A 13,215-nucleotide genomic window follows, 5' to 3' on the forward strand; every position below is an offset into this window, starting at 1 on the left:
AGCTGTCGGACTGTCAAAACTGCTCCCAACAAACATAGATGTTTACATAAGCGCTGTAATTTGCACTAATCAACTGAACAACTACTACTGTTATAAATTGCACATTACGTTTCTTAGTTTATATATACTAACTCATTGGAAGTTACAGGTCTACTTTTTAATAACCAAAACAATACACAATCTGTACTTTTCTAATTATTCTAAATATTCTTAACTGTTTAAACATATTTCAGTATCCTGCTCTGTTTGCACACTACAACTCGGTTTTGACACTTATCTGTACTTGAATTTTAATAACTGTACAGTACTGTTTTGGTAACTATTGTCCATGATGTAAATATGTAAAAAAAATTGTGTGCTTCTGTTCTATGTCCTGTTCTGTTTCTGTTTGTGTTTGTATTTTTTTGCTGCTGTTACAACCAAATTTCCGCCAGTAGGACAATTGAAGGATTATTCCATTCTATTCTAAATCAATATTTGATGCTCATGGTCTTGAGACCATCGGGTGACACTGGATTAAAATGCCGTGGAAGTCAGTGAATGAGCTCAGGAACACTTCCAGAAATGACTGTCTTCTGGGCAAAGCTCTTTGTGCCATACCTATACAACGCTATCATACAAAGAAGAAGCCACATGTGAGCATGTTCCAGTTATTTCAAATGAACAGAGGCAAAGTAGAAAACTATTCTGTGATCAGACAAAAATTGAAATTTGAAATTCTTTTTGGAAAACACAGATGCTGTGTCTGCTGGACTAAAGAGAAGAGAGACTCTGTAGCTTGTTATCACTGCCCAGTTCAAAAGCATCTCTGACAGTATGGAGCTGCCTATGGAGTTGGCAGCTTGCACATCTGGAAGGGTACCGTTACTGCTGAAAGGCATATTCAGGTTTTACAGCAATACATTCTCCATCCCTGTAAGATTTTTATCAGAGAAGGCTTTGAGTATTTGAGCAAGATGATGTTAAACTCCACACTGCATCTATAACAACAGCACAGCTTAGTGGGAGGAGTTTGGGTGCTGAACTGGTCTGCCTGCAGCCTAGACTTTGCACCAATTTGAAAACATCTGGCACATCATGACATGCTATATAGCAGGTGCTGTCCATGCAGTGCTTTATATGTTCAAATGATTTAAAGTGGATTCTGATTTTCACGGGAAGCCAGTGAAGAGATGCGAGAATGAAAGGTCTCTTCATCTTTCATGAAAGGAGAAAATTAAAGCGTGTACTAAAAGTTTCGGATAAATTACAGTAAAGATTTGATTTTTTGCAATTTGCAATATTTATAAGGTGAAGGGAAAAAAAAGACTGGATGGGCTTTGAGATGTGAGATACAAAATCCAGATACTGGTTAAAGATGATACCGAGGTTCTGAGCAGATGTTACGCTTCATGACTGATTTATGTTTATCGAAAGGGTTGGTGTTATCTTAATGTCTCTGAAATTACAATATCAGGTTATAGGCTTCCACAAATGTAGGCAAATATTAGTCAGACTTTTTTCTCACTTGTCATAAATAATTATTAAAAAGGGTTTACCAAACATTACACTCCCATTAGTGCAAATTAAATAAATCAATTGTGTCATTGCCATTTAAACATTTAGACCTCTTCTTTTAGAGTTATTTTAACTTTGGTTCTAACACGAGATCAAATTTTAGCACCAACCGGGTATCTCCTTTAAATTTGTCTTATTTAAAATTTCGTGAACAGAACTTTTGAAACTACAGAGCGGCGCTGCAGGAATTTACCTAAAGAGGGCGGCAGTTCACAACACATGAGAATCTAGAGAGTTGCATAAAAGCAAATCAGAAGCTTCACTTGAAAAGTTTTTAAATAATCTTTAATAGTGAGTCTATGAAAGTTGCTCATTCAAATTTTTAATTTTAAGCTGTAGATAGAAAAACAATCTTCGTACACCTTTAACTGTATGAAGCCGGTTTTCCTTCTTGCAGGAAGAAAATGAAAGATACATTTGCAATCTCGCACAGCAGGGGGCGCTGTGCACTGTGATTTCATCAGGAGAGACCTAAGCCAAGAGAAACACAATGAAAATTATAATGAAAAGTTGTATAAGTGAGAAGGGACGGATTTTAATCATTGATAATATTAGAATAAAAAACATTATATAATAAAACTACAGTTTTACCTCTAATATTATCTAAAGACTGTTATGAACTGGTACAGCGCAGTTCTTAACCGTCATCTTAAACAGTGTTGGTGGAATTTGCATTTACAAAAAGCAAAACACGGACAGTGTGGAGGAATTCAGCCGTAGGCATTATCAGTTGAACGAGTCTTTTATCTATTTGCTGCATCTCTTTCACGTAAAGTCCGCCGTCCGCCAACACCTTTAAATGACAATAGGAGTCTGTGGGAGACGGGTATGCAGCTTTTCAACATGCTGAGCAATGTCTGATCTCTTGGTACTGTTACGAAAACATTGCATAAAACATTGAGGAGACGACCTGGCTGAAGGATTAGTCTTTAGAAAAGCTCTGGGCTACTTTTGTGTTGAAGCACCACGACCCCACTATGCAGCCTGTAGAGCAATTGGGGAGAAAACCGGGCCTTTGGTTTAAGTTTGAACACAGTCTCTAAATGCATTACTTCACGTTTCACACGTGAACAAGTAAATTCAAATGTAAAGGGAACGAAAAAACTCGGGGCAATGGGCTATGTGTGCACATATGCGCTCTTAGCTAAAGGCTGGCTTTCGCCAAGGCTTCGCCCGGAGCGCAAAGGAGGAGGAGGAGAGGGGGCAGTGGAACCAATAGGAAGCCAGCACTAGCTCAGTTCTTTAAAACTGTGTCACAGGGGCAGAGCAATGCCACAACCAAGTTTCTGCAGCTGGAAGAGTTTCAGTGGACTATAGGCTCATCACAGTCGTGCGTTCAAAGAGCGCGCACACAGCAGTTCTGCGTCGCGAATTTGCTTTGCACAATCCGCAGAAGAAAGGATCCACCAGTGGACTTTCTTTATTCTGGGGGGACTGCTTTCACAATGAGCGCCGGACAGACGTACGAGAAGAAGATTGCGAGTATTTTGACCGATCTCCCAGGATCTATGAGTTGCCATCCGAACTCCAAGGACTCCCCTACTCTGCCCGAGTCGTCCGTGACGGACATGGGCTACTACAGTGGACAGACGGCCCACGGCCATCATGAATATTATCAGAGTCAGCCGTACGGGCAGCCCATGAACTCTTACCATCACCAGTTTAATCTGAACGGAATGGGAGCTGCTGGAGCGTACGCCACCAAATCCGAATACCCATACACGAATGGCTACAGACAGTACGGACATTACAACAGAGATCACCTGCAAGCTTCACCTCCGGGCTCAGGTAAATGAAGAGATAATCACAGGCTGTGTTTTGTTTTGTATATCTCCAGTGTGCATAATGTGATCTACGCCAACTTTAAATCTAATCACTTGTTTCCCTCTTGCATGATCTGGTTGGGCATTTTTTAAAAAGAGGTATCCCTCATAGCAAGTTACATTTCATTATAAACTTTATTTCCTATTTGAATGCCAACTTGGCGCACATTTTGTCATTTTGATTTGATAACAATTGGTAGATATCCAAGTAATCCAAACATAAAAGTATTACAAATATAAAAGCAACGTGGTGCTCACTGATTATTTTATTTCTTGTGCAGTCATGCGTAAAAGATAACATTTGTCCAGTGGTAGTGTGCCGTTTTATGCTACTGTGGTGTTATAATTGCCTACCCTGGACTGAAACAGCAATTAATAGGTATGCATAAACTGGTAAGGGTTAGATGGTAATATATTCACTTCATAAATTTTAATGTTACCAACGTTTAACCTTTGAAGTAAAATGCAAGTTTAGACAAAAATATTTTTTTTAAAGCGTGAACAGTTACAATTTGGTTTCCTTCTTTGCCTCCGATGTTCTTACTAAAGTGCCATACTTGTGTTTTCAACTGAGGAGATTTTTATTATTATTATTTTGATTTAGGAAAATTATTCTCAGTTGTTGTTTTTCCCCCTCCCTGGCTAAATTCCCATATCGCCAAATGTCTTACTACCGTGAGACTGCTACCGTTTTGTTTGTTTGTTTTTTAAATTTTATTTACCTGGTGTTTCATGTTTATTAAGCCTTTGAGGCCGTTCGAAGTTTTATTCAGTGATCAATATTTATTTATTTATGTGTGTATGTATTTATTTATTTGCAGTGAAAGAGGAGCCAGAGCCGGAGGTTCGTATGGTAAATGGAAAGCCGAAAAAGATTCGCAAGCCGAGGACGATCTACTCTAGCTACCAGCTTGCTGCTCTGCAGAGACGCTTCCAGAAGGCACAATACCTCGCCCTGCCTGAAAGAGCGGAGCTGGCGGCTCAGCTTGGCCTCACTCAGACGCAGGTAAGCCACCTGTAAACACCTCACATTTTCCAACTGATCAGCGCTTTAAAGTCACGTGAATCAGGGTTTCCCCAGTATGGCCAATACTTTAACCTTTAATAACACCCTGGTGCGTAATTACGCACAGCATATATGCTTTTTGTGTCTGCACTGGATATCCCTAATTTAGGTAAACGATTAACAATTAAATGCGCTGCTATCCTGAAGTTAAACACTCTTTGAATAAACTAGAATCATCACAAACATTTTAACATAACAGTTAATGCTGATCCTCTGATTCGTAGGTCAAGATCTGGTTCCAGAACCGGAGATCCAAGTTCAAGAAGCTGTACAAAAACGGCGAGGTTCCCTTGGAGCACAGCCCCAATGCCAGCGACTCCATGGCCTGCAACTCCCCGCCATCGCCCGCTGTCTGGGACAACAGCAGCACCCCTCAGAACACCCCGATCAGCAGACCTCAGGTGCCGCAGCCGACGCACAGTTCATCGCCGCCGTACCTGGAGGATTATAATAACCACTGGTACCAGCAGGGATCACACCTACAACACCCGGGAGCCGTGCACCACCCAGTCCCGCAGCAAAGCGTGGGAGCTGTTTATTAACACTGACTCAAGAGCAGATTTCTGTCTTCGGTTTTATTTCAAACGAGGTCTCTCCACAATGACTCTGCAGAGAAAACGATGACTGGACCGGGAGACAAACCTGAGATGAAACATTGCTGTGTTTTTTTTGTTGGTTTTTTTTTTAGATGATCAAGAATGTTTCAGAACTGGGTTTCCATTCACAAAAGCACATAAGGGATTTCTGATCACTTGTGGCAGCATATTTAACGGACATCTGGCGTGTTTTTAAATTATTTATCGCTTCAGTTTTTTCCTTACCTTCTTTTGTAAATGAATAAATGGTAAATATGCAAGTTTTTTTTTTAAATAAATAAGATGCCTATACACAAACCGAATAATAGCAAAAAGAAAAACAGAAAAACAAAACAAAAAAGAAAACTGTGCGGTTGATCCATGCTACATCAAATCTTGTGGGTTTGTAGAGAGCGCTCAAAACAACTCAGGTCATATTTATATGGATTTGTACAAAATGTCGAAGGCTGTAAATATGTGTTTATATGCAGAACCACTATGATCATATTTGTTCAAACGGAACGACTGCACTGTGGTGCTTTCAACAACCTTCTTTGTTTTTTGTTTTTTTTATATTCATGTAATTAGTCCACTTGTTGCCTTCCTGTCAATTGAATAAAGGTGTTAATTGTACGTGGTGTGTGAAGCCCCTTTCATAAAGAGCCTGTCGAGAGACGCACTGGAAAACCGTGCACACATCTCAGTGTTTTCAGTTTATGTCACCTTAAACTGCGACGCATTTTCAAACCAGTTTGAACTGGATTGAACTGTGGAAGATTTATTTGCACTGGAAGCAGACATTATAATTACAGCTTACACGGACATTTGTAAAAAACAACAAATATGCAAGCGGTGGCCTATGCTTTAAATGTATATTTAATATATTTACTATATATATTTTACGTAACTTTATTTCAACTTCTAAACTGGCCAGTGCCAACATCTGTGCCGAGAGGCGTCTGCTGTTACAGGCGCAGGTACAGTGCGGCTTTCTTGGGATTTAGTGGCGCGCTGACGTGTAGACACATTGGAGTCACTCAGTTTTATTACGATTCTGCTGCCAGATAACAAGAAAGAGTTCAGTGTGTATGTGTGTTAGTGGGGGAGGGAGCGGGGTGGTTAGGTGAAGCAAGACTGTTCCGAGGGGAATCTCCCACGCACGTATGAACGCGCATAAGAATGGAAGAAAACAGTGCCAAATATTGAAGGTACGACAAAACACAAGCGCGTTTGTGTGTGTGGGGGAGAGCGCGCACCCGTTTAAAGGTTTATTCATTCCCTTTGCGTTGGCAGACTAGATTTCCTCGCCTTCGCTACCGTCATTCACACAGTGATATAAAAGACACTTTTTTTTAAATCTCACAAAAGGGCTTTCCCAGGTGATAACATAAAACAGGCTGTGTGCGCGCTCACAAAAGCTGGGGGAAAACACCTATATGAATCACCTGAGAGACGCTTCATAAACACGACAGCGACTGTTGTGACAGCTACAATAAGGCTGTCACAGGAAAAGAAGAAGAAGAAAAAAAACAGCTTTCCCCACTACACACCACCCCCTTCCCCAGCCTCGACCCTTGCGTCAGCTAATAAATAATGACAGTGGACAATAACCTCGGTTTGGCCACATAAACCTTGCGTTATTAAATATGCAGCCCAAAACTGACATGATGGAGAGCCGCTAATGGCGAGCTTATCCACATGGACCACCAAAGCGCCATTACGCACTGAGCGAAAACGTAGGGTGGGGCAGGGGCTAAGGGTGTGAGAGGTTTATAACCTTTTATACTGCTTCTAGTAACAAGAATGGTATGCCCCCATGAGTGGAGCTGTTAATATATGAAACTTCACTGCAACATGATGTCGGGTTTCCCTAAATAATTTCGCTGATTTCTCAATTTACCTGAGACAGGAATAAAAAAAAATATTTCAATAAGGCTTAATACTGATATCAGCTTTAAAAAAATAATTCTCGTTTCTAATTAATAAATAGTTTTATGTTAGGAAATTAAACCTTGGATAATGTAGCTATATTAGCCAAACGTAAATCTCAAAGTGCAATATTGGAAAAGAGTACATTAACGCAAATTACAATAAGAAAAGAGCTTTAAACTAAAATAATAATAATCATTATTATTATTAATAATAATCAGTAATCAGAAAAACTTGTAGGGATAAAACAATAATAATAATAATAATAATTATTATTATTATATTGTTGTTGTTGTTGTTGTTGTTGTTCGATATAAACTATGTTTTCAAATTGTTTAATTATTTTACATTTAATTTTTTATTAAAAAAGAATAAAAACATACACAGCTATATTGACACACATAATGCAAATCTGAGGGATATTAAGAAATATAATGGCAGCTATAATAATAAGTATTGGGCTGTAGAAAAAGAGTTTATACTTTAAAATATTGGATATATTTCCCACGTTATTGTCATTAAGCTGTAATAAAAACCAAGTGTTTTTCCACACCCTTTGTAGTGTGTTTAGAGATTACGTTTATCCTCAAAGTTTCTGCCAGACTTCACACACATTCTCTCATAATTCTGCTGTAAACAGTGAAATGTATCACAGCTCCCAGTTCTGTTTCCCTAATGTCTTCTTGGCTTATTTCTCTGAACCCAACACCAGTTGCCTATGGCTTCAGTCATCATGTCGGTGCCCTGTGCTGATTTGACAAAAGCAATATGATTACTATTGCCTTTTAATATCAATGAAATCTCATCAAGAACACATGTGACCTCCCTTCAGCGGCTCCCTCAGCGTGTGTGGGCCTCGGCCGTAGCTGTCAGGGGAAACATTTGTGCACTTGTGTGTGTGGGCTGTAGGACATGTCGATGTATGTCATGCCTAAACATCAACAAGTGTAAGTAGCCACGGAGGTGGAGGTGAACTGTTGAACTTGAATGTGATCCTGCATGGCACGACATCACAGCACCCTAAATAGAGCTGTTGCTCAGGCCCCTGTAACCCTTCTTCTCCTTTTTCCCACTGCAACAATCAACAGTGTGGTGTCAGCACTTGTCCCCAGGGTGCAGCAAAACGGGTTGATGCGGAGGTCGGCAACTCAAATGTATCCATGGAAAGACTCTCAGCAGCTGTCCTGCACTGAGTCCCTGCATGGGCTGGGCCTTGGCTGCATTAGGATCACTCATGCTCTCCATTTTGCTGCAAACGTGGACGAAATGATGGGAGAAAGGCATTCTTGACAGCTGTGGACTTGTGAACCCTGCCTGACCTCAGGCCATGGCTGGGCCGGGCTGTGTGTTGATGCTTCACAGCCAGTCGTCACAACCCGATGAAGCCACGAGGAGACCTTTGTGCATCTTACCTTGGCCTATAAATTAAAGCTCAGGATTTAAAGACTGTCAAATGCTGAAAAGGAGAAAAGGAAACTATATTTTCCCACACTTTCATTTATGATAACACAGGCATGCTCGAATTGAATTCACTGCATCTAAGTGTGAGTCAGTGTACATACCTTTCTGCCTGCATTGTGTTTGTAATCCCTCCAGACTCTGTGTGCATCATGCCGCAGAGTAAGCCAGGCCTTCCTTCAGACGAAACCAAATCATGCATTCACTCTCTCTAACAGGGAAGCTGCTCACAATTACCCGAGATGTCAGATCACTCAAGTTAATAACAATAATCACCCCAGAGACCTGCTATGCCATTCACCCATTCAAAGCAAGTGGGATTTAATAACAAGCTATTTTCCCTCTTATTGCTATCCTGCAATTAAAACCCATCAGACAGTTCGTATCTGATAACCCAGACCATCCACATCACTGATACAGTCAGACTTGGCTTTATCATTACCCTTCAACCCACCACCCCAGCTTCCACCCCCCTCCTCTTTAGCCTGTCTATTACACCAGGAGTCTTTTCACTTTCTCTTCAATCCGCCTGCATGATAATTGCCCCCCCGTTTGAAAGGTCCTACTCTTCTCTGTCCAACTCCACAAGCCCATTATTCTAATCTGGAGATGTGAAATTGCCTATAATTTTCCCTGATGCCCCGTCACTTGCTTCAGCAATGCTCGCCTCTTCTTCCCTGGGTCCGCATGTTTAACAAGGCACATAATCATCAGGAATGAGGAAAAGGGCACGAGGGTGTATATATATATAAAGAAGGAGATGTTAATGAAACACAATGCTTGTCGTTATGTGAGAAAATCAGCTCGGAGGAGCGAAAACACGGGGCTATGGTGTGGCTTTGTTCTTCACAGGAGCACCACAGAAGGCTTTAGAGCTCCTGAACAAGGCGCCACTTCTCTGACTAGGTAAGGCAGGGCTGATTGCACGCTGTGCGACTGAGTGTTCTGGTGACTTGGTGTGGACGTGCAGCTAGAAATGGGTGTTATTTTATGTTTTTGTATCTAAAGAGGCTGTTTTGCAACTAAAGCTTGTTTTTACCAGGTGCTCCGCTAGAAGTTCACTTAGCTTTTGTTTAGAATTATGAAAGGTGGCTGTCTGGATTATTATGAATGCATTTTCTGGGAACTTCTCTACTTCAGCATGAGGCATGAAAATCCTTTCACCACACAACTAAAATATGCAGAATTTTCAGCAATGTACTTTATAGCAACACAAGTTTAGGATAAATATTTCCAAAAGGCTTCACTTTATTTTTTTAAACCCTGAGTGTGACATCAGGAAAAAAAGATAACTAATGCTTGCCAGACAGTTTGAAGCAGCAGAGTGATGAATGAAAAAGACAAAAAGAAGTCACCGGCTGTTTCTCTAAGCTTCATTAAGCAGAAATCAACTCTCCATTTAATCAAGAGCATCAGCCCCGATTGTTTGCAAAGGTATAAACAGCTAATTCTCCGTGTTTAAACAGTCTAAGCACTAGAATTAGCAAATCATTTCAAAAGACTATAAATCAGGCGAGGTTTATTGTCGGGACAGAGCAGCCATTTATCATCTGATTATGATAGGGCGAGTTTGCTTTTTGATCTCACTGGAAAATAAGGGAAATATTGTAAAAATGCTTTCTTGCACGTCATCTCCGCTCTCCACTTTGGTGATGAAAAAAGATGGATGGTGGATATTCTCTTCAACGTCTTTAAACGCATACAACTGTGTGTTTTTAGACTAAACACATTTTATAACCAACACCCAAAACAAGCAATAAAAATGCAGTGAAATGTTATTTTTGAATAATATTAAAGGTATTTTTAGCTGTAATACTGGCTTTCAGATAAAAGCATTTGAACAGCACGTGTCTTAGAGTTTTTATCCTGTGCAGAAATGTTACGTTAAAACTCAGCCACGGTGCGTAAAGGTGGCCACCCTCTCTTTTTTTGTCTCAGCTGGAAACAACTGCTTTCCTGTAAGGCAACAGCCTTCCTTTCGATTTATATCGAGCCCAGTCATACCCAAACGGTAAAACCAAAACAGCCTACGAAACCGAAAAAAGATACCAGGGCCGATATTTGCTTTTTGTCTAACAGAAATCAATCCCCAGGTGTTTTGACAATGGCTGTCGAAATTCAAGCAGGGTCGCAGGTTTTTGTGAATCGCAGTTCAGGAGTGTTGATGGACAAAAGACAGCTTTTATTCTCGCAAGGCATTATCACAGGCCGAGCTGTGCAATGCTCAGAAAGCTCTGAAGAGTTTAAGCTTGTGTTTGTCAGTGTCTCATAGCACCGGTTGTTATTAATCCAGGCTTCTTTAAGGAACCGGCAATTCCATCTTTCTTTTGAAATTACCTGAAAGTGAGGGGAAGATAAAGAAACCTAAGCAAAGACATTTAGTGACAATAAAGTGACAGCTGGTTAACTGCTGGCTAATAAAGCAGACGCACGGACACAGTATATTTGAAAAAAGTTCTTTTATCCAGAATGTCTTTTAAACTGCACACACAAACCCACGTTTCACTGATGTCAGACCCTGCAACAAGAGCTTGCAGTGATATAACGCCCCTCCCTTTTTTTTCTTTGATGCCTGAATAGTTCTTGTAGTGAGAATTTTAAAATTCAAAACACACACAAAATACAGTGAATATAAACAAGGTCTCCTAAACTCTCAGTTCTGAGAGGAGGCCTCTGGAGGCACCAGCAAGTTCAGTGCAGCCCGATGGACTCAAGTGTCCAAAAACTGTCCACTCACATCATCTGAGGCCTGTGCATCGCGTCCTGATGATGAGGGTGATGATTCGGATACCAATGACCGAAAGTGTTCATGTAACTGCTCGGATGGACCGGGGCTCCTTTGTTCGCCATAGAGACCTCCCATAGCTGGGGCAATGCGGGCGAGCAGGGAGAGATGGAGCTGGTGCCGTGGAGATGTTCTCCCTCTGATCCGCTGCCATGCTTCATGATCTTTTTGTACTTGGAGCGCTTATTTTGAAACCATATTTTCACCTAAAGTGGGAGAACAAAAGAGAAAATGGGCATAATTGTCACTGCAGTTAACAATCAGCAGCAATATAAAAGAAATCTAATTGTCGTTTTCTTTTTATTAGCATATTTCCCCCGCATTAAACTCGGTGCTCTTTTCATCATAAACTACCCCGAAGGGAACACTGTGAGCAATAAAGAAAGTAAAACTCATAATAACTCATCTTTTGGGGTTGTTTTTGCAAGTCCCAGGCCTAATCTTGGCGCACAGTTAGCTATTCAGCCTTGCAGATGAGTGCCACTTGTTACCCATTAAAGCTAAGCCCTTTTATTGTTCGCTGTTTTATAAGTCTAGTGATGCATGAGTGTGACAGCAACAAGCCAGGACTGAAAGAATTGTGAAATAAAAGCGGCTCCAAACGCGCCGTGATAGGTCAGCGAAAATGTTTGTGGGTTCAGTTCATGGTGGCTATTTTTATACCCGAGAACAATGGTGTGAATATTCATTTTTTTAAAAAGAAAGCACAAAAGAGCCCGCTGGATATCTAGGCAACAACAACAGCACCAACAACCACACGAATGGCAGAACAACTGGGAGATAATTGTCGGGAGAAGTGTTCAGGGATTAAGAATAAAGTGCAGGAGGCGGCTGAGATGACAGGGTGGATTTCATAATATTGTTTATCTTCTATTTTAAAACTCTGACGACTTAATCGTTTAACTTTAGAACTCAACTGAAACAAAAAAAAGTGATCCAAAGGTCTCATTTTTGTCCCATCCGAGGGGCGTCAGTTGACACGTGCACCTGTTTGTCTTGGAAACGCGTGTAATTATTATAGTGCGTGTGCATGTGTGCTTGTGTGGCCTATAGGTACTGAAAGACTTACAACTACACCGTAAAAAAGTACGTAAAAACGAATAAATACAAGCATATCTCATTGTTAGGGGCTGGTTTAATGCTCTATAATAAACTACTGCAAAACATCTGCCAACCACTGCTTTTGCATATATTTTTCCTCCTTTTGGTAATTTTGTTCCTACTGCAGCCACTGATCACAAAAAACACTTCAAGGACCGCAAATGACAAAAGAGATACAGCCAGAAATTAAGTAAATAAGGAATGCATTAATGGATAGGGGTATGAAATTGCTGTGATCCTCGATAATGCTGCAAGTATTTCTTTTCAATAATATCCAACACTATCCTCTTTCACTAATACATATATTTTATTCAGTCTACCATGAGTCACACTGATTCAAAATTGTTGTATATAAATTATTAGTCTATACAAGGAGTGGAAATTTTGCAAGGGAGTCATTTTAACCATAACATATTGACTATTTCTAGCTTTCACTACATCTTCCTAAATAATCCGGTTATTAGTTAATACAGTGCATAAACGATAGAGAGCCTCGCAAAGTGATGCGTTTAAGGCCTACCTGAGTTTGTGTGAGCCCCAGCTTTGCCGCAAGGTCTGCGCGCTCCGGTAAGGCCAGATACTGTGTCTGCTGGAAGCGCTGGTGCAGAGCCTGCAGCTGCAGACTGGAGTAGATGGTCCGAGGCTTGCGAATTTTCTTCCCTTTTCCATTTAGACGAATGTCTCTGCCTTCAATCACAGAGGACTTGTCGTGGTCTTGAAGATGAAACACAGAGCACAGAGTTTGAGCAGAAGAAGACGTCCGATTTATGAGTTTTCATCATATCCGTCAAACCAAAGCGTAAAAGTCCCATTGGACAAGCTTTGAACGTGGTCTCTGAGCAAAACCTACAGTTGCAACCAACACGAAGACCAGAGGAGTAGTTCGGTTTTACAGCCGTAATGCATACAAATTGTAGTCTC

The 13,215-nt window shown here is 40.7% G+C and overlaps 2 protein-coding genes across 2 annotated transcripts in view; one reads left to right on the top strand and one right to left on the bottom strand.

Moving 5' to 3' along the window:
• The first annotated feature begins 2,841 nt into the window (after positions 1–2,841).
• Positions 2,842–5,364, top strand: dlx3b (distal-less homeobox 3b). The gene is made up of 3 exons (XM_005721649.1): positions 2,842–3,345; positions 4,202–4,386; positions 4,671–5,364. Exons 1-3 carry the CDS (start codon positions 3,003–3,005, stop codon positions 4,986–4,988), a joined length of 846 nt encoding a protein of 281 aa, XP_005721706.1. The 5' UTR covers positions 2,842–3,002; the 3' UTR covers positions 4,989–5,364.
• A 5,504-nt stretch (positions 5,365–10,868) lies between these two features.
• dlx4b (distal-less homeobox 4b) overlaps positions 10,869–13,215 on the bottom strand; it is a 3,707-nt gene continuing 1,360 nt past the window's right edge. Inside the window, exons 2-3 of the mRNA XM_013912979.1 lie at positions 12,815–13,047; positions 10,869–11,399 (exon numbers count right to left, since the gene is read on the bottom strand). Coding sequence (XP_013768433.1) covers positions 11,142–11,399; positions 12,815–13,047 — 491 coding nt within the window. The 3' untranslated portion in view covers positions 10,869–11,141. The remainder of the gene's footprint in view (positions 11,400–12,814; positions 13,048–13,215) is intronic.

This window comes from Pundamilia nyererei, unplaced genomic scaffold (genome assembly GCF_000239375.1).
Source record: "Pundamilia nyererei isolate P.nyererei 1_Seehausen unplaced genomic scaffold, PunNye1.0 scaffold00005, whole genome shotgun sequence".
Classification (NCBI taxonomy): Eukaryota; Metazoa; Chordata; class Actinopteri; order Cichliformes; family Cichlidae; genus Pundamilia; species Pundamilia nyererei.